Raw genomic sequence first — 26,228 nt, forward strand, 5'->3', positions numbered from 1 at the left:
CAGGGGAGTTGGTGATGCTTGAAGAAGAAGTCTAGCTTTTCTATCTCAGACTTGCACTTCTTAGCTTATAATAATAGTGCTGGCTGCTATGTATTGATCTTAACTGGGTCCTGGCTACTCATACTTCATGCAACATCACATGTAATCTGATGAAGTTTTGGGGGGATGGGGGTTCATGGGGTCCGGAGCTGATGACCAAGAAAGAATTCTTGAAGACGTCTGTGTTGCAAAAATGTGACTTTATTAAAGCATGGGGACAGGACCCATGGACAGGAAGAGCTGTACTGGGGTCCTGTTGGGTAACACATTATGTACCCTCAGGTTGGGAGAGGGTCAGGGATAGAGTCTCTAAGGAATTTTTGGAAGCAAGGTTTCCAGGACATTGAGGGGCTAGCAGTTGCTAGGGAAACACCATTTATTACCATTTAATTAAACCTCAGTCATGAGACCCTTCAGATGTACATGGGGGGGGAGGTGGTGCATAAGCTTGGGTTATGTTTGCCAGCATATATCTTGGGAGCAGTTGAGATAAAGGAAGCTGGCTTACGGGATCCTGGAGTTTGGGATAATGTTAAACTAAGGTTCTCTTTTGCCCCTGGCAAAGTGTCATCCTTGAGGCACCTGAGCTCCTAGAGGGTGGTCACTCTGCCAGTCTCAAGGGTTTATCAATGGACTGTAGGCAGTAAGGGAATTTAATTTTTCATTTGCCTTAGTTTCCCATATTACCATGGTAAGCACTTCTACCCCTTTCCTTTGTTCTTGGGTAGCCAGGAGTGTCCCAGGAATATCACACGTATTCTACCTGGGGTGTGTGTGTGGGTGGGGGTGGGGGGAATGTTACCTTGTGCTTTTCCCCTCCGTCTGCCTCATGCTCCCTCATCATAATCTTTACAGCAACTGCATGAAGTAGGTACTGTTATCATCATCATATTCCTGATGGGAAAATTGAAGCTTAGATCTTTTTTTTCCCCATTGCTATAAAGGAGGGTTAGAAAACTTTTTCTATAAAATAGCAGAAAGTAAATATTTTAGGCTTTTTGGGCCATGCTATGTCTGTTGCCACTACTCAGCTCTGCTGTTGTAATGCTAGAGAAACCATTAAAAAAATATAAAACCCAACAAGGATGGCTGCTGTGTTCCAGTAAAACTTTATTTAGGGACTCTGATATTTGAATTTGAATTTTCTTACATCACAAAATATTATTTGAAAATTATTTTCAACCATTAAGCAATATAAAAACATTCTTCAGTTGGAGGCTGTACAAAAACAGTTGGTGGACCAGATTTGCTGACTCCAGTGTAGATGAGAGTTTGCAGGGAAGGAAGGAGGAATGAGTTAGGATGGGCTGGTAGGAAGCACATTCTTACCAGATGGAATAGCACGTGTGCAGGGACAGAGAGCATGAAGTCTTTGAGGAACTGCAGGAAATACAAGCGCAGTTTGGTAGGGTATGAGGCAAGATAAGAGGACACCAAGACCCAAGTCATGACCTTGTAGGAACTTTCAAGGATTTTGGGCTTTGTCCTTAGGGCAATGGGAAGCCATTAAAAGTATTAAGCAAAGGAGTGACAGGGGCAATTTGTTTTTTTACAAAGATTACTGGCTGATAAGTGAAGAGTAGATCACAAAGGGTCAGTAAGAGTAGAAGCAGAAAAACCAGTTAGGCAGCTCCAGAAGGGAACCAGGTGGGTGATGATGGTGTCTTCTTGACTGTAGCCAGAACCATTTCTGGGCAACACATGGAATGGTGGTAGAGCAAATATGAAGACCCAGGTCTCCCAGCTTCAAATCTAGTGTCATTTCCTGCATGGTGTGAAATTCTCCACATTATTTTTTTTTTAATTTTTTTTTAAATGTTTGTTTATTTTTGAGAGAGACAGAGACAGAATGCAAGTGGGTTAGGGGCAGAGAGAGAGGGAGACACAGAATCCGAAGCAGGCTCCAGGCGCTGAGCTGTCAGCACAGAGCCTGACGTGGGGCTGGAACTCACAAGCTGTGAGATCATGACCTGAGCTGAAGTTGGACCCTCAACCGACTGAGCCACCCAGGGGCCCCTCTCTACATTCTGAAATGGACATGATGTTTATCCGATCTACCATTTATCTCTGAACCCTACGACTGAAGAGCTACTCTCTCACACAATTCTTTTCCTCTGGAAGAACTACTCATAAGTGAGGATAGTGTTTCTTATGTTTGAGTTGCTAATTTTCATTTCCTGAGGAAATTTATTGAGAGAAATAATCTCTTGTTCAAACGATACAAAGACCAAAGATAATACTGTGGTAATAGTTTTATGTTATTTTTGTGCTGGTGCTAGAAAGGTTACTGAATACTTACTTAAAGGTCAGCTTTTCTTAAAATTTGTGTAGCTTTCTTTCACAAATGAGAAATGGTACATTCTCATCTGCCTTTGAAAGAATGATTTGTTTGACTGGGCACTCAGTTCTGATACTGGCATGTATCTCTGGATCAGAGCACACCATCCTTTGAACAATATGATGCTGAGGGGTGAGAGTCTATTTCTATGGGGTCCAGGACCGGGGAATGAGGAAGAAAGGAAAAGGGAAAGATGAGACTCATGCCTTGGGGCAGAGGGGTGGTGGTGATTTTGCCTCAGCTTCTCTAGGGGTTGTGTCCTAGAGGCAGCAGTGGGTGATATTGACCCAAGGTGGGTAGGAGAAGGGGAACATCAGAAAGATCTTGGGGGTGAGACCCTGTGGTTATAACTTCTCAGTGAATCTTAGTTTTGGCTGATCTTTCATTCAAATTTTCCCTTATATTACTGCTATTTGTCACTTTGTATTATTTCTTCAATATAAAGCAAGGTCTGTGGGATCTGGGTCTGTATCTCAAGCATCTCCTCCCATCCCATAATGAGTACTGTCTTGTACACAGTAGGTGCTCAGTATTGAATGCTGGCTCTGTTGACTTGTCGACTTTGGCATCCATGCTGCACAGCGCAACTTCTTGTCTCAGTGAAGTCAGAGTTTTTAAATCTAAAATCATCACAAAGACACTCAGGACATCCTGAGGACAAGACAAATTTCAGGAGTAAGCAGTAGGCAAGATTTGGGCTTCCACTGAGGATCTTTTCCCATTATGGGACTTTTGGTTGACCACTTCTCTTTTCTCCCCTCCCCCACCCCCAATTTCATTAGACATCAGTTGCTTGTCTTTATTTTTGCATAGCAGGTGCTCAGTATACGTATACTGTGCTAGTTCACTTCTGGTACTGATTTTATTTATTCTCTGTAGGTTCTTTATGTACTCATGTAGGTGTAGGTAGGTGATGGGGCTGAAGTTGTAAGCTTGGAGACTTTGGTATACTGTCTCCTTCCTTCTCTTCCTTCTTTTATCAGTTATTGAAAGGGGCGCCTGGGTGGCTCAGTCGTTTGAGCGGCCGACTTCGGCTCAGGTCATGATCTCGCGGTCCGTGAGTTCGAGCCCCGCGTCGGGCTCTGTGCTGACAGCTCAGAGCCTGGAGCCTGTTTCAGATTCTGTGTCTCCCTCTCACAGACCCTCCCCCATTCATGCTCTGTCTCTCTCTGTCTCAAAAATAAATAAACATTAAAAAAAATTATCAGTTATTGAAAGTTGGTTATGTGCCAGGCATTGAATTAAGTTCTGGGAGACAACAACAGAAGACATGGTGTCTGATTTCAAATACATTCCAATCTAGTAGAGATAAAAGGAAACAATGGCTATTTGGTATGAAGTATAGGCAGCCAGTAAGGACCTCTCCCTGACCTCATGGATGGGACCTCCCTGAGGCCTTTCCCTTCTGAACTTTTGAATGTAGGTCAAGAGCAATGAGAGTAACTGTGCAGTTGAGGATGAATTAACAGGTTCTACACTTGCCTTTCTCCATTTTTGCAGGGTAGAGATGTCTGCCCAGAGGTTAATGTCTAACAGAACATCCCAGCAATCTGCATCTAATTCTGATTACACCTGGGAATATGAATATTATGAGATTGGACCAGTTTCCTTTGAAGGACTGAAGGCTCATAAATGTAAGTCTTATATAATTCCCCATTGTAAACATAATGTATTTGTCTTAACTTGTGAAATTCCCAGTGATGAATTTTCCTGAACATTCTTTTTACACAACTCTGTTCCCCCAAACCCCAGAAAGCACCCCCTTCCAAACAGCCTGGTTGCTCAGAGATGGTATTACATGAGGGACAAAGAACTTGAAAGATTCCCTTAATGGAGGAACATGAATCAGTGTCATTCTCAAACTGAGATTCTATTCTATTTTATTTTATATTTTATTTTATTTTATTTTATTTATTGTTTAATTTACATCCAAGTTAGTTAGCATATGGTGCAACAATAATTTCAGGAGTAGATTCCTTAATGCCCCTTATGCATTTAGACCATCCCCCCCACTCCCGAAACCCCTCCAGCAACCCTGTTTGTTCTCTATATTTAAGAGCCTTTTATGTTTTGTCCCCCTCCCTGTGTTTATATTCTTTTTGCTTCCCTTCCTTTATGTTCCTCTGTTTTGTCTTAAAGTCCTTATATGAGTGAAGTCATGTGATATTTGTCTTTCTCTAACTGACTAATTTCACTTAGCATAATACCCTCTAGTTCCATCCATGTAGTTGCAAATGGCAAGATTTCATTCTTTTTGATTGCCTAATAATACTCCAGTGTGTGTGTGTGTGTGTGTGTGTGTATCACATCTTTATGCATTCATCCTTCGATGGACATTTGGCCTCTTTCCATACTTTGGCTATTGTGGTAGTGCTGCTATAAACATTGGGGTACAAGTGCCCCTTTGAAACAGCATACCTGTATCCCCTGGATAAAAATCTAGTAGTGCAATTGCTGGGTCATAGGGTACTTCTATTTTTAATTTTTTGAGGAGCCTCCATACTGTTTCCCAGAGTGGCTGCACCAGTTTGCATTCCCACTAACAGTGCAAGAAGGTTCCCATTTCTCCACATCCTCACCAGCATCTATAGTCTCCTGATTTGTTCATTTTAGCCATTCTGACAGGTGTGAGGTAGTATCTCATTGTGGTTTTGATTTGTATTTCCCTGATGATGAGTGATGTTGAGCATTTTTTCGTGTGTTGGCTGGCCATCTGGATGTCTTCTTTGGAGAAGTGTCAATTCATGTGTTTTTCCCATTTCCTCATTGGATTATTTGTTTTTTAGGTGTTGAGTTTGATAAGTTCTTTATAGCTTTTGGATCCTACCCCTTTATCTGATATGTCATTTGCAAATATCTTCTCCCATTCCATAGGTTGCCTTTTAGTTTTGCTGAATTTTTCCTTTGCTGAGCAGAAGCTTTTTATTTTGATGAGGTCCCAGTAGTTCATTTTTGCTTTTGTTTCCCTTGCCACTGGAGATGTGTTGAGTAAGAAGTTGCTGTGGCCGAGGTCAAAGAGGTTTTTGCCTGCTTTCACCTACAAATTGAGATTCTTTTCAAAGTATTGATGTTTCCAGCTCTCCCAAGCTGTGTGAACATTTGGGCCATCAAAAAGTAGTCTGGAACTCTTTTGAAGAACCTTCTTTTCTGACACATGGTCAATGGCATCCTTTCATCCCTGCTGGTTTTCTGAGGCTGTAGAGAACATTCTGTGTGTGTGTTCATAATGACAGACTAGAATCGCCTGTGACAATTCCTAACTCTGTGATAGGCATGAATTGTGCTTCATGTGATTGGAGCGATTAATGAGCCAGCACAGAGCAAGGAAATACAATTCTGTGGAAGGTTACTGTCCAACTCAAGTCATACTGCATGCTGACTGGCCAACACAAAGCTTCTTTGTTGGCTAAGAACTGCTGCCAACTCCCAGGTCCTGTTGTGTTTACTCCCTAAATATTCCAGAGATGTTAGGTTGTTTCAGAATGAATATCCATAACACTATAAAAATTTTAGGTTCTGGGGCGCCTGGGTGGCGCAGTCGGTTAAGCGTCCGACTTCAGCCAGGTCACAATCTCGCGGTCCGTGAGTTCGAGCCCCGCATCAGGCTCTGGGCTGATGGCTCAGAGCCTGGAGCCTGTTTCCGATTCTGTGTCTCCCTCTCTCTCTGCCCCTCCCCTGTTCATGCTTTGTCTCTCTCTGTCCCCCCAAAAAATAAATAAACGTTGAAAAAAAAAATTTAAAAAAAAAAAAAAATTTTAGGTTCTTAACCAGTTCAGTTTCATGGGGCACATTAGGAACTGTAAGAAAGACTAGAAATGGAGATGCAAATGTGGTAAAGGGAATGCTTTTGCTCTGTTAGGATTTCCTAGATGCTGCTATTCTGACCTGTCTTGGTGTTCATGATCCTTCACTTTCACCTGATCCTCCCTTGCAAGGAAGGCTTTTTACTTGTTCTTTCAGCTTTATTGAGGTATACTTGACAAATAAAATTATAATATATTTAAAAGGTACCAAATGATGATTTAGTGTACACACACATTGTGAACGGATTCCATCCATCAAGTTAATTGACACACTCGTCACCTCAGATATTTCCCTTTTTATATATTTATTTTTTGGTGAGAACATTTAAGTTCTACTCTGTTACAAATTTTCATTATGCAATACATGTTGTCAACTATACTGATCTTGTTATATGTTAGATCCTCAGACCTTATCCCTTTTATAACTGAAAGTTTATAACCTTTTATCAACTTCTCCCTGTTTCCTCCACACCAAGCTCCTGGCAACCACTTTTCTACTCTGTTTCTTTCTTTCTTTCTTTTTTTTTTTTTTAATGTTTATTTATTTTTGAGACAGAGAGACAGAGCGTGAGTGGGGGAGGGGCAGAGAGAGAAGGAGACACAGAATCCAAAGCAGGCTCCAGGCTCTGAGCTGTCAGCACACAGCCTGAGCAGGGCTCAAACTCAGGAGCCATAAGATCATGACCTGAGAGTGAAGTGGGATGCTTAACTGACTGAGCTACCCAGGTGCCCCAAGATTTCCTTCTTCTGAAGGACAACTAATATTTTAGTGTGTGTGTGTGTGTGTGTGTGTGTGCACCTATGTAAGTGATGGACACTTAGGTTTTTTCTGTATTTTGACTATTGTGAATAATGCTGCAGTGAACATGGGAATGTAGATATCTCTTTAAGATAATGGTTTCATTTCCTTTGGATATATATCCGGAAGTGAGAAGTCTGGATCATAGGTAGTTTTGTTTTTAATTTTTTGAGGAAACTCCATACTATTTATCATAGTGGCCGTACCAGTTTACATTTCCACCAAGAGTGTGCAAGTGTTCCCTTTTCTCCACACCTTCACCAACACTGGTTATCTCTTGTCTTTTTTGATAATAGACATTCAAACAGGGATAAGTTAGTATCTCATTGAGGTTTTGATTTGCATTTCCCTGATGCATTAGTGATGTTGAGCACATTTTCACGTACCTATTGGCCATTTGGATGTCTTCAGAAAATATATATTCAGGTCCTTTGCCCACTTTTTAATTGGGTTGCTTTTTGGCATTGAATTGTATGGGTTCCTTATATATTTTAGATATTAACCCCTTATCAGATATTTGGTTTGCAAATATTTTCTCCCATTCCATAGGTTACCTTTTCCTTTTGTTGGTGATTTCCTTTGCTGTGCAGAAGCTTTTTAGTTTGATGTAGTCCCACTTATTTAATTTTGCCTTTGTTGCCTTTGCTTTTGGTATCAAATCCTAAAAAATCATTGCCCCGACCAATGTCATGGAGCCTGCCCCCAATGTTCATGACCATTATTTTGCACTCTCTATTGGGTAAATCTCTTATTTCCATTTCATTAAGATCTGTTTTTGGACATTTATCTTGTTCATTAGTTTGGAACGTATTCTTTTTCTTCATTTTTCTTGACTCTCTGGGCTTGTTTCTGTGCATTAGATAAAACAGCTACCTACCCCAGTTTTGAATGGTCTTGTGTGGGAGATCAACTAAGCTCCTAGTTGCCTCTCAAACGTTTATGATTGTCAAAGCAAACTTCTTTGTTCTTAGGCTCCTAGTAGTTGAGGGCATGTCAAGACTTGCCTGTGTCCTCAAGGGAAAAATCGTGATCAGCACCTACATGTAGCCTGATTAGGAGCCAGATCCTTAGGCAGCAGCTGGGAAAGTATGCAATTAAACCCCTCCCAGGGAGAAATTGGGAGATAGATGTTTTGTAACAGGAGCGCAGGGGTGTAAGAGCACCTGGCTCTGGGGGGGCCTGAGTAGACCAGGTTTGGCCACTTGCAGCTGACAAAATCCAAAGGCAGAGAAATGACTGATAGTAAAACAAGAAAGCAGTTATATCAGTGAGGCCATCATCAGGAAGACAGCTGACTAGCATCTCAAAGACTGTCTCCAAAGTGCTGAAAATACTTCAGGTTTATATAAGAAAAATGGGGGACAAATGTGGGCAGTAGAGTCAGGTTATCATTGGTTTGGAGTCAATCATGGGCAGGCTCTTGCTGGCTCAGGGAAGTCCTTATTGCAGAATGGGGTAGTTTCGGTTTTCATCAGGGGACGCTTTGCCCGAGGATCTTTTGCCTGAATTAAGAGAAAAGCTGGAAAGAAATAATTAATTAGAAAGTTGGAGGTCAAAATGGACGTAGTGAAAGTCCTCTTTCAGTTTTTGCCTGTTTCCTCTCTTCTAGACCAAGTGCATAGCTGCGAAAGTAGTCCTGTGCTTGTTAAGAACTGCTTCTTTGTTCACTATAGTCCTGTGGGACTCCTGAATGTGGACACCATTGGTATCAGAGCCAGGTGACTGGGGACCTGTGCCTCGGGCTGTAGCCACAAAAGCTAGGATGTCAGACTTGTATACAAGCTCTTTCCAAGGAGATACTAGTGACTTGGTTTTATTACTGGAGCAGGCTGGAGGGAGAAGGCAGGGGAGGTGTTTGCCAGCTTCCCTGCTCTCTGGAGAAGATGGCGGTGGGCGCCACTAGATGTGTGCTAAATTAGAAGCTTGGCCCTGAGGCAACATCTTTTAAAGTATGCAGATAAAGCCCTTTCAGGGAAAGAATGGGAAATGGGTGTTTTTGTCTGCTTCCTCTGCACTGAGCCTGGGGGAGATGGCTGTGGTGAAGGCTTGCAAGCCCAGGAATTACTGCTTCTTTGTTTGCTGTAGTCTGTGGGTTCTCATGGATGTCAGCCCTGTTGGCTGTCAGAGCTAGACATTTTAGGGGTGCATTTCTGTAGTGGGAATCTTAAAAGTGGGGCTCTAGATATCCTGTCCAAACTCTTCCCTTCTTAGGGAGAAGCTGGAAGTTGGGGGTTTCCTTCCAACTGTATATAGCTGTGTGTGTGGGGGGGGGGAGGGGGTTATGGCAAGATTGTGTTTCAGCCTTTTCTACCCATTTTTATGTATGTATTTTCCTCATTTGCCACAGGTGTAGGAGTGGCTTAGTTTCCAGATGTCTTTCAGAGGGAACGCCTCCATATGTAGCTGTATATTCAGTGTGTTCATGGAAGGAGGGGAGCTCAGGAGCCTCCTAAATCTCTATCCTGGTCAGCTGCCCCCTCCAGCTGACCTAGCCCATGTCCGCACTCCCCTGCTGCAGGAAGGAGTGCAAGACCCCAGGCTTCATGAGTGAGTCCCTGGGGCCTGGAAGCCACTGGTGGCTGGTGGCTGGTGGCTGTGGCAGGGCTTCCAGTGGGGCAATTAGGGGGCAGTGATCCGTGGCTCCCACGTTCCTGTCTCCACCAGTGGGGCTGCAAAGAGCTTCAGAGTGACTCATTTACTCAATCAAGGCCTTTCTGTATTTGTTCCTTGAAAAGTCGTTAACTGAACCATATATCCTTCATCCCTAAAGTGAATAGTGGTAATTAAATGCTTTCACTCCTTCCTTTTTTGCTGTCTACTCAGTATTTCTTTGTGGAAATTTCAAAAAGTGCATGAAATCCATTAGGATATGCTGTCATTGATTACCTGGTGGAAGGCTGTTGCTGTAAGGGTATGAAATCATCCTCCTGCATTTATTTTAATTCTTTAATCTATTACTTTTCTGGGACAATCTTTAGGTAAGGCTACTTGTTTGTTAAGAATTTTAGTGGAAATCAAAATGACGGGGCAAATTGCCATATATTTCCCTACAATATATGCTTTTGCAGCCTGGTGGCACAAATTTTATTTTTCTGTTCTCCTTTCTCTTTTCCTTAGTTTATGGGGCCAAGAAGACAGGCCTGCTGCTATTATTTTGGTTGGTACATTTCTAGAGACAATTGAAAATCTTTTTTGAGGGTATTACATTCTAAAAATGATTGTAGCTGGCAAGAATTCTTGCACAATGTAGTCAGAAGTGTGACACATCACATACTTACTTTACCTACTATACTATTAATAAGAAGTGCTTTTGTTAGTTTTAACATTCACATCAGGAAAAAACCAAAATGCCTGGGTAAGTTCTTACTGTTCTGATATGAGAGATCTGATCAAAGTGGGGGTCTTTAGCTTCAGCAACCTGACGATATCTGAGACACCTGGAGAAGAATAAGAGGCAAACAAAAAACACAGCCATACAGGAAAATAGAAAAGATGAAGCCACCTATCGTCCTGTGTATTTTGGTGTACTCTCTTCCATTTTAATATGCCGTGATTCTGACCTTCAAGTGTGTCTCCTTCTTTTGCAGAGCAAAATTCAAAGCCATTTAGGTGCAGTTTCAGAAAAAGGGAAGCAAGACCTTTCAAGGGAAAGCATTTATTAAAGATATGAATGACTGTGACGATACCTGTAATGGATCATACTCTGCAATAGTAGCTCCATCTTTAGTTAGACTAGGTTCTTCTACCTGCTGAAATAAAGATTCCTACCTTCAAAGGGCCTTTCATCTGAGAGACAATCTCTGATGGTTATTGTGAATTCTCCTTTTGCCCTCAGTTTTGCATCTGGTATTAAACCTTGAAATGTATCAGAAGTGGACCTATGTCTGACATATATTTGGAACCAGCAGAATGGACATTCACTCATTTACTCTTTCTTTCAGCAAATATTTATTGAGCACTGGTTATATGCAGCACTGTTTTAAGCATTAGAGATACAACAGTGAACAGAAAAGACAAAAATACTTCATCTTATAGATCTTGCTGTCTAGTGAGAGAGACAGGTAATAAATAAATGACATAAACAAACCATGCCAGATGGTGATAGAAAAAAATAATACATTAGAGAAAGGAGATGTCGGGTATGGAGGTGAAATTATATATAGACCAGCTGTGGAAGGCCTTATTGAGAAGGAGAAATTTGAGAAAAGACCTGAAGGGAGTGAGAGGTTGAATTATAAGGTATCTGGGGAAGAGCATTCCAGAAAATTCTCCATAGCAAGAATGAAATGGGACATGCGAGGAACAACAAGGAGACCAGCATGGTGCCAGGGGAGTGATTAAGAGGCAGAGCAGCAAGAGAAGTCAGGCAATAGAGAAGAGGAAAGAGGTAGAAGAGCCTCTGATGTCATGCTAAGGACTTAGGCTTTTTCTGAGGTGTAATTTGGAGAAGAGGAGTAGAATCTGCCTTAGGTTTTAATAAGACCACTCTGAAGCTGGGGAAGGAAGAGGATGAGACTGGAAGCAGAATGCCATTCAGGGGAGCTATTTCAATAGTCCAGCTGTTGATGGTAGCTTGGCCATGGTGGGGACAGTGGAGTGGTGAGAGGTGCATAAATTGTGGATATTTCTTAAAGATAGATCTGATAGGGTTTGTCAATGGACTGGCCGTAGAGCAAAATAGAAAGTGAAGAGCCAAGGCTGGTTTGAAGTTTTGTGATCTAATTGGCAGGATGAATTGCTGTTAATTGAGATGGAGAAGATGTGGGAGAAGTCGGGACATGAGGAGCTCAGCTTTGGACTTGTTAAATTGAGACCTGTCAGACATCCAATAGGAGATGGTGGGGGAGGTGCTATGAAAGTATGAATTTGAGAGTCACAGCATATAAATGGTACTCAAAGTTAAGAGGCTGGATGAATGAGTATAGATAGAAAACTGAAGAGGTATAAGGAATGAGCCCTGTGGCATGCTAACATTTGAAAGTTGGAGATGTTGGGAGGAAAATAGCAGAGGAGGCTAAATGGAACATACAGAAAGGTAGGAAGAAAACAGGGCAGGTGTGTTTCCTGAAAGCCAAATTAAGAAAGAGTTTCAAGAGGGACGCCTGGGTGGCTCAGTCGGTAAGCGTCTGACTTCAGCTCAGGCTCAGGTCATGATCTCGTGGTTTGTGAGTTCCGGCTCTGCATCGGGCTCTGTGCTGACAGCTCAGAGACTGGAGCCTGCTTCGGATTCTGTGTTTCCCTCTCTCTGCTCCTCCCCCACTCACACTCTGTCTCTCTCTCACAAATAAATAAACATTAAAAAAATTTTTTTAAAAAGTTTCAAGTGGGGGGCACCTGGGTGTCTCAATTGGTTAAGCATCTCACTCTTGGTTTCAGCTTGGGTCATGATCTCATGGTTCGTGAGATCAAACCCCACATTGGGCTCTGTACTGATGGTGCAGAGCCTGCTTGGGATTCTGTCTCCCTCTCTCTCTGCCCCTCCCCACTTGCTCTCTATCTCTCAAAAGAAAAGAAGAGAAAAGAAAAGAAAGAAAGAGCTTCAAGGATGAGACGGTGGTTTGTGTCAAATGATGCTTCTAGGTCAAGTAAATTGAGGGCTGTGATTTGACTGTTGGATTTATAGTGTAGAAGTTATTGGCAATGATTTTAAAGCAGTCTTAGTGGAGTGGGTGGGAGTGAAAGGCTGATGGAATTGGTTCAAGAAAAAAAAATGAGAGGAGAAGAACTGGAAATCGTATGTACAGACAAATCTCTTAAGAATTTTGCTATCAAGGGAAGGAGAGAAATAGGACATTTAGGAAGGCCCTGGATAGGTAAGACAGAAACAAAGCCTATGAGTCAGTAGGCTCGTAGGACCCATTTAAGTGGACCATTTGAGCTGTTGTGTTGAGCAACAACTGAAGGAGCATCCTCTTATTCTGAGCCATCAGTGGAGACCATATTCCATGCTTTTTTTCAATGCCAACTTGCAGATAATGCCAGCCACGTGCATGGATGAGTTAGCAAGAAGCCAGGTCATCACGATGAGAAGCAGAGCTAGAGCTTGTGAATGCTTGGGCTACAACTTGTCATTGGGAGCACAAAGCAAGTTGTGGAACACCACTGTGGACTCCTTTCCAGGAATTCCCAACAGAAAATTGATCCTAATGCATTAAAGCCAGAAGCAGCGTGAGGACAGTGCTGGCTCTCATATCCTGAACCCTCTCTTTCAAATTAAGTATGAATCCTTGTTTTTCATACAACCATGAGTTGGAAAGGTCACAGTTTATTCTTAGGTGGTGGAGAGGAGGGTATTGGGATGGGGTAGTTGTTCTAGTCCTACCCGGGAGTAGAAAAGATAATCATGGAGAAAAATTATCACACCAGTGAAAAACATGTCATCATCAGCCTTCAGCTCTGTTTCATTCCATTCATTAATGGTCAGGTTGAAGGGAAGTTATTTTATTATGACACATTCCGTTTAGAATTTCCCTTGGCAATTTTCTCTACCCTTTTACCGTAATGATCTCTAAATTGTTCTGGTTCTAGACAGGACAAAAGTGACTGCTGGGCTCTGTTGAAAACACCTTTGGAAGGTTTCTCTTGGCTTCTTTAACCAACTGGCTGCATTGGAGCTTTACTCTATATCAACCTTTATTTTGAATCCTTTTTAGGAAAGGGTGCTCTGGAGAAGGCCAGAGGCTCTGTTTTCCCTGCCATGCCCATGCCCATGAAACTTGGCATATAAATAAAACTGTAAGAGAGTTTGGATATTCCTAGAATGATATGGGGATCCCTGGTGTCCTCTGAAAGGGGTTCAGGGTAAGAAAGTACCGTAGGGTCAAGTCATGTGACAGAGAACAAGGTAAAGGAAAATTAATGGGAATAATTAGAGGAAGCAAAATTCCATTTGAAGGGGAATGTGAATAAACAGAACCATTTAAAGCATATTGTGATAGGAAATGTAGATGGCATGTTATTAAGGAGGTGTTTGGAAATGCTGTTTGATCACTAGGATTCTCAATTTCCAGCCACAGCCCTGCTCCTCCCTAGTCTGCTCCCTCAGGACTTCAAGGGAGGGCCATGACCTTCTCATGTCCCACATTATTGCTGCTTTTTGATCAACTCACTGGGCCACTAGAAGGGCAGAGAGAAGGAACTAGGCTGGGTTGAAGGCACTCCTCCTCCACCTCTGCCCACCCTGGGCTAGAGAAGTGAAGTACTTACTGATGGGGATCCAGCCATTGTTTCCAATGTGAAAGCTGTCCTAATGAGAACACCTTCCAATGTGAATCAGCATGACTAGGTTAAACTCTTAACTGAGAACTTCAACATAACTCTGGTGTGACCTTTTAGAATTTGCCTTTGGTATTCAGGCAATTGATGAGGTACAGCATGCTGAACCGTCATTACCTGTACAGTGGTGCTTCATAGGCTGTGCCCCCACAATTGATACATTATTGTTGCATTTGGTTGTACTTGCATACATGTATTTTTTGGTACTTGTCCTTTTGTCTTTTTTAGACTTCATTTCCACTATATTATAAGGCAAAGTCTACAATTTCTATTTCTTTGGCACTCTTAATTCAAGGAAAGATTATATTAGTTTTGTATCCAGAGTGTTGAATAAACATTGTTGAACAAAAGTTAACCTCTCAGCAATCCTATACATGGAATGAAATATGAATTATTCGGAGTAAATTGCTAATCTGATTTCTTCACTTTAGAAAAAGGGTTATACACACATAATTTAATTAGTTTTTTTAATGTTTATTTATTTTTGAGAGAGAGAGAGAGAGAGACAGAGCTCGAGAGGGGAAGGGCCAGAGATAAAGGGACACACAGAATCTGAAGCAGGCTCCAGGCTCTAAGCTGTCAGCACAGAGCCTGATGCGGGGCTCAAACTCACGAACTGCGAGATCATGACCTGAGCCGAAGTCGGACGCTTAACCGACTGAGCCACCCAGGCGCCCCCACATAATTTAATTAGAATGATGGTTTACATTTAAACACATTTAATGTATAAGTGCCAACCATTTATTTAAAAATTTTTTTGTTTATTTTTGAGAGAGAGAGACAGACAGACAGGGTGCGAACAGTGGAGGGGCAGAGAGAGAAGGTGACACAGAATCCAAAGCAGGCTCCAGGCTCTGATTGTCAGCACAGAGCCCAACATGGGGCTCAAACTCACAGACTGTGAGATCATGACCTGCGCCAAAGTCAGACGCTTAACCCACTGAGCCACTCAAGCACCCCCCTCAATCATTTATTTAAAAAAATATTTCTAAGCATCCTTACCATAATCTCACGTAGGTAAACTTCTTAGAATAGATCAGAAAATGAAAAATAACTTAACTCTGGTGCTTCCCCCAGATTTGAGACTCTATTATGTGTATGTCAGTTTGTGTAGACAATCCAGTCTCATCCTTGTTCTAAAGATACTTGTGACTATTACCCAAGATAGGATCAAGCAAGGGCCCACTGTATAGAAGCACAAATGTCACAGGGTTCAAAGGAGGGAGAAAACACATCAGTTAGGGAAGTTAGTCCAGACTTTGTGAAGGGGATGATGTAAGGAATGGGCCTCAAAGGATGGATACACTTTCATTAGCTCTATGTTGGGGAAAGTTGTTCCAGCCAGGTGATGGTAAGAGCTCCTGAAAAGGTGTGTGTCTTCAGAAGCTATGGCTAAGAGTTAAGGTAAATACAGGGATACAATGTTCCCTAGTCTAAATGGAAACATGGGGTTTAAAGTAGGGGTAAATGAAAAAATTGATGATAATTTTAACAATAATAGCTGACAAATATGGGGTACCTTTTTCTCAGATGTCAGATACCATATAAAGTGCTATATACATGGAATCTCTTTTAATTTGGAAAAGGTCAGATCCATTTTTGCCGAAGAGTTTTTTATAAAAGGGAAATATTATCAGAGCTGTCGTAAAGTAGATTCTTACAGAGATGAGGCAGAAGGAAAGGTAGAAGATAGGGAGAGCAATTGGGAGGCAATTCGTATGTTCTCCTCAAGAAGTAATAAGGACTTGAATTATTCCAACATGAATGTAAGTGAAAATACAAAATGGGTTGGTTTGAATCAGAATTCATTTGAAATTTCATATTGCAGTCTCTGCTAAAAGCAATATTTTCTAACTCAGGACACTTTAGTGGAATCATAAGGACCTAGATGGTTCACCTTCTGGCCTGGATTCCTTCACTAAGATCTGGAAACCAAGAGTCAGTAAGGCCAAAGTCTCTTAGTGTTATCTGAGACAGAAACCCAGGGGCATGTGGACTCTTCCCTCTCCCTCATTCTCTGTATCTTATTTGTCCCCAGTTGACTAATGGGTCAAGATTATCTTATCAGATTGTTGACTTCCTCTCTTATTTCATGTACCAGAAAGCTCAGTTTCCTCAAATGGTCAAGTTTTAAGCTGCTGTGAAATACTAATCCCAGTATTAACTGTTTACAGATTCCATTGTGATTGGATTTTGGGTTGGTCTTGCTGTCTTCGTGATTTTCATGTTTTTTGTGCTGACTTTGCTGACCAAGACGGGAGCTCCACACCAAGAGTAAGTTTGGGCCATTCCTAAATGTCACTAAGCCCCATGGGGAACTAAATAGATGGATGTGATATCTGGGGCTGGGGTTGCTTCCAGTGGTGGAAAAAAAGAGGCTAGTTATGGATTTGCTGCCTGAACTCAGTTGCCTTTGGGTGAGACCCATCTTCCTCCTGGCACTTTGCCTCTTGCCTCTGTGGTTTTCAAGTGGACCCTTGTGAACCTAGGTTTCATGGTCCTTTCTTAAAGCATTAAAGCTGCTTCCAGGCCTGATTTTTATTTTGAAATATTTACTAATTAGGATGTATTTTCTCCTTACTCCCAAAAGAATTTAGATGTCTTGCGAGACCAAAAACAGTGAAAAGAAAGAAAGAAAGAAAGAAAGAAAGAAAGAAAGAAAGAAAGAAAGAAAATAGCAAAATCAGATGAAAACCAGTTTTAAAAGCGTATCATGGAGCATAGAAATAGTTATTACTGGGTACTTAAATGAATTAATTATTGACAATAAACACTGAGTTCAACACTGAGCTTCCTTGAAACTAGGATAAAAAGAGAAACCCTAAGGATTACGTAATTCTCATGGCAGGATAAAGAACATTTGAGTTGGGCTTTGGATTTATGGAGGAAATTATGACATGGTGGTTAAAGAACACTGAGTAACATCAGAAGGTATTTTCTCAGTTATAGATTGCAAAAAACTCAGAAATGTTTTAGAGGATTTTTGTTGTCCCAACTCTTCAAACAAAAGGAAAAATAACATGTTGAATCCCTTTTTAGTTAGTCCCAGCCAGCAGAAATAGCACACTCAAATTAGGTAATTAGATGTGCTTTTGATGAAGGGACTATCCACAGGTTGTGGCCAGATGGGAGGATAACCCTACAGGATATTACAGGACCTCCAGGCTAGCAACACTGAGGAGTAGTTTCCACCCTAGATCTGAAGGGGACCCAGGAGTCCTGTGGCCAAAAGGAGCCGTGACTTTGAGTTGAGGGACACAACTAGCCCATGTGACCTCTCAGGGAGGGAGCCTCAAATTAAATACCAAGACCCTATTTTCCTCTCTCCTTCCCACCACGCACCAGATCTCCGTTGGATGATCACAGTAGCACAACCAGCAGCCAGTCTCCATCAGAGGTCAGCTTTCTAGGGCACAGAGCACAGAGCAGCATGGGGAATGATGGAGAGCCACCTGGGAGAATAAATCGAAGAAATTTAGCACAAATCTGAACATTTCATATTTGGTAGCTCACTTCATCCTCATAGCCTGGTAACAGGATTCTCATTGTTACATTTCATTACACACTCTCCAGCATCTGTTCACTCTTCAGCCTGCACTTGCACTGTAACAAATGCCTGGCTAAAGAGAACAGTTCTGCCCTTCACTTAGCTATTTTCAGACATTAAGGTGTAGAAAAAAATTAAACAGTTTTTAAATGAAAGGAAAATACCATTTTATTGAAGCATATGGAGACATATGGTTGAAAATCTCTTTAACAGCCATTAAAAAGACATGGACCTTTGGGGTGCTAGGGTGGCTCAGTTGGTTAAGAGTCTGATTCTTGATCTCAGCTTGGATCTTGATCTCAGGGTCGTGAGTTCAGGCTCCATGTTGGGCTCTGTGTTGGGCATGAAGCCTACTTAAAAAAATTAAATAAAAAGACCTGGATCTTTGCTTTCTTCCATGTCCTTAAACAAATCTGTACATGCCTTTGCTTCTATTATATTGGTCCAAGGAATTTGAAGATATAGTGCAGGTTGCAACAGTAGTAAGAAAAGCTGAGGATTAATTCAGATTAGGGAACATCTCATAGAGTGGTCAGGGAATAACAACGCTATTATCTTCCTTTTGTTCAGAGGGTCAGATAGATTTTTGAAGGACTATTGGGATGTGTTTGTTTAATATAGGATGCAGGTGATCTTTATGGTTGAGAACACCCTAACCCTGAATAAAACGTGACTTCATGTAATGATTAATTTTATGTGTCAAGGCCGTGATACCTAGATATTTGGTCAAATGTTATTCTAAATGGTGTGTGTTTGTGTGTGTGTGTGTTTAATGAGATAACATTTTATCCCATTTTTTTAAATGAGTTAACATTTAAGTCCATAAACTCTGAGCAAAGCAGATCATCCTCCATAAAATTAGTGGCTTCATCCAATCATTGGAAGGCCTTCCTTGGAAGAGAATGACCTCCCTCAAGCAGAAAGAAATCCTGGCAGAAGGCTGCCTTCTGACTCAAACTGTAACTTCCCTGGGGCTCCAGCCTGTCAGCCTACCCTTCACATTTTAGACTTGCTAAAGTCACAGTCACATGAACCACAGTCACATGAACCAATTCCTTAAAATAAATCGGTTTCTCTCTCAGTAGTTGGATCGGCAGACAGACAGAATACATCTCTCTCTCTCAGTAGTTAGCCACACACACACACACACACACACACACACACACACGTGCACGCGCCTGTTGTTTTTCTTTCTTTGGAGTCCTGGCTGATACATTTCCTTAATATGTCGTGGTGACCCTGGGTAGCTGAGACTTGCATTTCCAATCTTTCAGTTGGCAGTTCAGTCCTATTGCTACATGGTTTTTCTTTTGATGGTGGTTCTGAATAATCTCAATCAAAGAACAAGGGTCATTGTAACTCTATGCTTTTAATGAGGTTAAGGAGAAAGTCTAACCTACTTTTGCTTTAATAAAATAATGGATCCGCCCTCAGGGCCACATTTGAAATGCTTTTTTGAGTCTGAGGTAGTATAAGATCTGGCATTTGGTTGCAGTATATCATAATAGAAAACTGAAAGAAGCAGACATGGGGCAAAAATCCCTAAATTGATCAGTTAAAAAGGCTTTTAGACCTTAGTAATGTTGACGTTTATTTGGCAGAAATCTTCTCTAAAGGAGACATTATTTTTTCCACCCAGTCAACTTTAATATAAAACAACCAATTTAAGCTTGCCTGTGTGATAATTAGGCATGGAGGAAAGAATGATAAATCATTGAAAATAATAACAGCTTTTTTTTTTTTAATGTTTACCATATGCTGGGGTCTACTAATCACTTTATATGTATAATTTCACTAAGTCCTCACAGGAAGATGAAGTAAATCCTGTAAGTGTTCCAACTGTACAGATGAGAGAAATGGATCATTTGTCTGAGGTCTCACAGGTGAAAACAACTCTTGGCCCTGGCCTCAAACTAAAGCCTCTTTGACTCTGAAGCTCCTGTTACTAACCACTACATTAAATGATCTCATATCTGTAATTTTTAATCTCATCCTTCTATTGAACCAAAGATACTAGCAATCAGATTTGCTTTCTTCTAGCACATACTGGGCTATGCATGGGCTTTAGAGTCAAACAGTTCCAGATTTACCTACTGAGACTTTGCACTGAATTCTTAACCTCTTTTTGCTTGAGGTTCCTCATTTGTACAAATAAAATAGTATCTGTCTCCTAGCATTATTGTAAAGATTAAATGAGCTAATGCCTATGGAACTTCTGGATTCACAGTGGTACTCAGTGACTCTTACTCCATCCCTGGGGTGCTGGTAGAGGTCCTGCTGAGAGCTGGGAGTCTAAGTGAACAGTAGGAGGCAGAATAAAAAGAAACCCATCCTCCCATGGGACATCCAGGCCCTAAGCATTCACGTTTTATTTGCACTTGCCAATATTCCACTCCAGCCTCACTTTGAGTATGTCTCTCAAACAGTGAGACGATTTTAGAAAGGAGACTAAGTAGAGAATCTTGGTGTTGGGTTGGAAGGACTGACATGTCTGAATTCTGACTGCTTTATATAGCAGGCTCTCTTGATAATTGGTCACAGAGAACAGTTATTTCCTCAAGTAGGTATCAGGCAACATCCTTTTGGAATATGACTCTGTCACTCTGGGTAAGATACCTGATCTTATCCAAAGGATACAAAAATGCTGATTTGAAAGGGCACATTCACTCCAATGTTTATAGCAGCCTATCAACAATAGCCAAATTAGGGAAAGAGCCCACATGTCCATCAACTGATGAATGAATAAAGAAAATGTGGTGTATATATGTATTGGAATACTACGTGGCGATCAAAAAGAATGACATCTTGCCATTTGCAACGACATGGATGGAACTAGAGTGTATTATGCTAAGTGAAATAAGTCAGTCAGAGAAAGACAAATATCATGTGATTTCACTCATATGTGGGATTTAAGAAACAAAACAGATGAACATAGGGGAAGGAAAGGAAAAATAAAATAAGATAAAAACAGAGAGGGAGGCAAACCATGAGAGACTCTTAAATACAGAGAACAAACTGAGGGCTGCTGGAGGGGATGTGGGTAGGGGCATGGGCTAAATGGATGATGGACATTAAGGAAGGCACAGGATGTTATATGTGAGTGTTGAATCACTAAATTCTACTCCTGAAACCAATACTACACTGTATGTTAACCAACTTGAATCTAAATACAAAACAACAAGAACAAGAACAACAGCAACAAAGGTACCTGATCAAGTCTGCGAGCTCATAATGCACTAGTGCTGAGTCTACTGCTTAATTCTATCTTTTTCTCCGTGGAGGTGTTTCAGGGAAGGATCTCATTATTGCTGGCACATGCAAAGCATATGTGCCTCTCTGAAAGTAGAGACACACAAAGATGGCAGATACCACAACCCGCGGCTCTACTCCTTGTGCCATGCCCACAACAGACATCACGAATCGGCGGTGCTATCTACCTGCATAGCCAAGACTTAGCCTCAGAATTGTTTTCAAAACACTATTTTAGGCATCCATCAGGAATCGATCACAATTTAGCCGAGAGAGTATATGTAATTACCATCCCTGGCTGGACCTTCACTTAACAATGTTCGATGGTAGGAGTGGAGATCCATTCACTACACTGAGCCAATGACATCACAATAAAATGGGCAAGTTTCTTCCCCCTGAAGACTTCAAACTGGGATCATATTAGCCTAAGAACTTCAATTCTGGAGTCACTGACCCTTCAATGGCTTTTGCGAAGAGAGGGATCGTGTAACAACCAGATGAGTTTATGAGACAGTAACGAACAACTCCTCAAATCTTAGTATGACACAACACAAGTTTATTTCTTACTCAAGCTACATGTTTGCCGTGGGTGGACAGAAGCTTCTCCTCTTATGTCTGCACTGTCTCCAACACTCAGCCTTCTGGGTTACTGTAACGGGGAGAGCACCTGTGGAGATCTCACACCTGCCCTTCTGTTCTTCAGCCAGGAAGTGGCACACATCCCTTCCTCTCCCAGTTCATTGGCCAGAACTAGCCACACCCCCTGACTGCCCAGGCCGAGAAGGGTAATCTGTGTGCCCAGAAGAAGAGAACCAGATACTGGCGAACGCAAGTAAAGTATACTGCAGAGGGAGAAAGACTATTATAAAGCTGACATCACCTTTCCTAAAAGCTTTTAGGCCCAAGAAACAGCTTTAATGGGGATTATTTTCCTCCTGGAATATTCGCTATTGTGTGTGTAGGGAAAAAACCCTCTTACCTGGATCCTTTATGGACAATGAAGATAAAAGAACCATTTCCCCCTGCTTTCTCAGCTAAGGAGCCATTTACTCTGGCTGTCTTGTGAAAGCATTATAGCCCCATTATCATAAATCTGCCAGAGAGAGAGCAACAGGAAAGCCTTGGATCACATTTTTATGTTGAATGTTTTGAACTTCCCCCCAAAACTATCAAACTCCAGATATCATATGTCTCAAATACCCTCCTTTTGTAGCCTTGGCTAAGTGCATCTTGTCCGAGTGGGGATGTACTTTTAGGCCTGAGTGCAGAATTGCTCATGACCTTATAAAAATGGAAATTACATTTTACTTTGAGTTGCAATTTACCTGAATATGGCACTCACTAAAGGATAGGTATAGTGCATCTAAAAGCTAATAGCAAGAAATGTCAGTGCTTAAGGTTTCTGATAATGACCAAGGCCACAGGAACTAGCTGGCAAAATGCAGACATAGTGAGTGGTTCCTGAAGAAGTGCTGACATTTTGAGAGGTCTACCACTATCAACAGGTAGAAAATATGACCATTTTATGTATCAGATTCAATTTATACCCCCCTTTTCCAGGAGTCACTTTTAATTTCCCATCAGTGAAGCCATGGCTTGCCCAGGACTGCACTGAGGGTTGTTCTAATGTAGTAAACTCTTCTTACCCCAGAGAGACTGACACCTTCCTGGTAAGTGAGAACTAGCAACTAAAGCCACCAAAGGCACTGCCACAAACAGACAGAAGGGTTGGGTTGCCACCTCTAGGCCTTGTTACATGACATGAAGCTTTTAGCACAGGCTGTGGCTCCATAAATATTAGTGGTTATTATTATTTTCTCAGTAGTTGTAGTCACAGAGGTTTAACTCTTAGTGGGTCTTTGTTTAGCCTAACACATCTCTAAAGGACCACTGGAAATGACTTCTAGAAGTACAGGTGCCTACAGGCTGAACTGCCCACCACTTTTCATGAGTAGGGCGAACCTGAAGACAATCGTGGACGTACTAAGACTCAGCACACCAGCAGGCACTTCGTTTGCAAAACATCGTGATAAATCTGAAAAATCTCTGGAGGAATAACCCAGAGAATTACAGATGTTTTCCTTCTCCAATGGAGGTGGGAGGGGTCTGTCCTCCTGACCTGATTTGTCTCTTGGGTCACAGAAGAAGGGTTCGAGAGGTCTACCACTATCAACAATGCTATACACTGGGGGTGGCTAAGCTTTTCATGGGAACCAGGGCTTTGGACCACCAGCAGATACAGCTGTTCAGTGCACTCACTGAGGGTCTGATGACTGCAAGGCCCTTTGGGAGATGCAAGGATGAACATAATCCAGCACCACAGTGCATAGGAAGAAACGGGCCATACACAAATAGCTCTGACACGAGGCAGGAAGGGATGCATCTTGTAAGAAAAGGTCAGTGAAATACAGCAGGAGAACAGAGAAGGGATAGATTCCTTCTCATTGCAAGATCAGACAGTCTCCCTAGAGGCAGTAACATTTGCATTGGACAGTGAAGAAGGTATTTGACTTTGACAGATAGAGAAGCATGGAAGGGCCCATCAGGAAGAAGGAACAGTACAAGCCTAAGAGAGGGACAGTCCTGAGTGCGTTTGGTGCCATGTGGCTGGACCATAGGATTAGCAAGGGGACTGGTGGGAGAGCACACCAGAATGCCCAGCTGATGTAGGGGTGGGGGGTCTGAGCTATCAGGCAGAGAGTCTGGGGATTCAGTGAAGGTTTGTGAGCAGGGGAGTGTCATGGGAGTAATGACAATCAGTGCAGGTGCCAGAGGACTGCAAGTTAGAGGCTGTCTGTTCGGGTACAGAATATTCCACAGGTACAGAAAATACTTGACACAACCCATGGTAAGAAGAAGAAAAAAAAAACAGGAATAAGAACAGTCTGATCAGTCTTTTTATTCTGACTGGGGGATTTCAGTAATGTTGCAACAAATAGATAAAGTCCCAATTGTATTTCTCTTAATTTTTTTAAATGTTTATTTTTGAAACAGAGCACAAGTGGGGGAGGGACAGAGAGAGAGGGAGACACAGAATCTGAAGCAGGCTCCAGGCTCCAAGCTGTCAGCACAGAGCCCAGTGTGGGGCTTGAACTCACTAACCCCCAGATTATGACCTGAGCTGAAGTCAGACACTTAACCAACTGAGCCATCCAGGCGACCCCCCAATTGCATTTCTTTAAAAAAAATTTTTTTTAATGTTTTATTTATTTTTGAGAGAGACAGAGACAGAATGTGAGTGAGTTAGGGGCAGAGAGAGAGGGGGGCAGAGAGAGAGGGAAACAGAATCTGAAGCAGGTTCCAGGCTCCAAGCTGTCAGCACAGAACCCGACATGGGGCTCGAACTCAAGAGCTGTGAGATCATGACCTCAGCTGAAATCAGATAGTTAACCAACGGAGCCACCCAGGCGCTCCCCCCCCCCGCCCCCCCCCCCCCCCAGCCAATTGCATTTCTTAAAACAAGATGAAAATGAGGAATATAAGGTTTTTTTAAGTTTATTGTGTGTGTGTGTGTGTGTGTGTGTGAGAGAGAGAGAGAGAGAGAGAGAGAGCGCACACGAACGGGGGAAGGGCAGAGAGAGAAGGAGAGAGAATCCCAAGCAGGCTCTGTGTTGACTACGTAGGACTCAAACTCACAAACTGTGAGATCATGACTTGAGCTGAAACCGGGAGTCAGACACTTACCTGACTGAGCCACTCTGGCATACTGGAATACAAATTCTTAAAACAAATAAATGAAATAAATGATTACAAGGTTCAATTTCCTCTCAAACTCTTGTAATTTTTAAAAAGTTAGGATGACACAGGAGGCCTTCTCTTGAGCACAGTAGCTAGATCATCAATTTCATAATGACAAGATCTAGAATGTAACAAAAACAATTTAAAATGCTAAAATTATTGATGATTCTAAATTTTGTGGCAAACTGTCTTCGTTTGTTCAGGCTGCTATAGCAGAGTATCATAGGATAGAAAGCTTGTAAATAATAGAAATCTATTTCCTACAGTTTTTGAAGGCTGAGAAGTTGAAGATCCAGGTGCTAGCAGATTTGGTAAACTTAGTAAATTTGGTAAATCATAGATTTGGTAAATCATAGATTTGGTAAATCATAGATGGCAAACTTTTCACTGTGTCCTCATATGAAGGAGGGCACAACGGATCTTCCTGGGGCCTCTTTTATAAGGGCATATTCCCATTCATTAAGGTTAAGTATCCTTTTCCAAAGGCCCCACCTCCTAATACCATCTCAAGAGGGAGTAGATTTCAACACAGCAATTTTGGAGGGACACAGACATTCAACCTATAGCACAATATTCTTCAGTATTCTCTCCTTTCCTCATGATAACTTATAACGTGGTATTAATTGCCAGACCAGTCAACATCTCAAAGCTTCTCATTCTTTCAGTGTTTCAGTTTTTGAAGCTTCTGGCTTCTGGCTTTAACTGTAATTTTAATCAAGGTAGAATTTAAGATGTTTGGCCCTTGTAGTTTTTAATTTTCCCAAGTGTAACCAAAGCTGTAGAAGAACAAGTTGATTTTAAACTCTTTTAACTGATCTAAAAGGTGCCATTGAGCATTGTTTTTCTCTATGCAGCTGAATTTGAGAGAATGAGAAAGTTGAAACTTGCTGTCTTCTCTTTTTCATGGGAGCATAACAACCCACAGAGCGGTACCCAGGCCATCTACAGGCTAGAAAGGCATCCTTAACAATACGGCATGTGTTTCTTTCCTAAAAACTAAATTAAGACAACATCCAAGGGCACCTGGGTGGCTCAGTCGGTTGAGCATCCAACTCTTGATTTCAGCTCAGATCATGATCCCAGGATCATGAGATTGAGCCCCACCTCAGGCTCCATGCTGAACATGGAGCCTGCTTGAGAGTCTCTCACTCTCCTTCTGCCCCTCTCCCGCACTCACTTACTTCTCTCTCTCAAATAAATAAATTTTTAAAAAGACCACATCTGGCTGCAAACTTCCCATGCCTAATTAGTGAGAATCCTTTGATATTCACTGCATTAAATAAATAAAAGTATTTTTGGTTGTTACTCATTAGGGCTATGCTGTTTTAAAAAATGGGTAGCCACTGAGGGGCAGTATTTTCACTGGCTTTCCTTGAAGCCATTCTTATGAATGAGTGGCAGGAAATCTTCCCCATGGAACTTGAGCCCTGCAGCCTCCAA

At 41.8% G+C, this 26,228-nt stretch overlaps 1 protein-coding gene across 1 annotated transcript in view; it reads left to right on the forward strand.

The window, feature by feature from the left end:
- Positions 1-3,882: 3,882 nt before the first annotated feature.
- Positions 3,883-26,228, forward strand: part of MRAP2 (melanocortin 2 receptor accessory protein 2) — a 31,144-nt gene continuing 8,798 nt past the window's right edge. The window contains exons 1-2 of the mRNA XM_032593314.1: positions 3,883-4,011; positions 16,429-16,528. Coding sequence (XP_032449205.1) covers positions 3,885-4,011; positions 16,429-16,528 — 227 coding nt within the window. The 5' untranslated portion in view covers positions 3,883-3,884. The remainder of the gene's footprint in view (positions 4,012-16,428; positions 16,529-26,228) is intronic.

Source organism: Lynx canadensis, chromosome B2 (genome assembly GCF_007474595.2).
Source record: "Lynx canadensis isolate LIC74 chromosome B2, mLynCan4.pri.v2, whole genome shotgun sequence".
NCBI lineage: Eukaryota > Metazoa > Chordata > Mammalia > Carnivora > Felidae > Lynx > Lynx canadensis.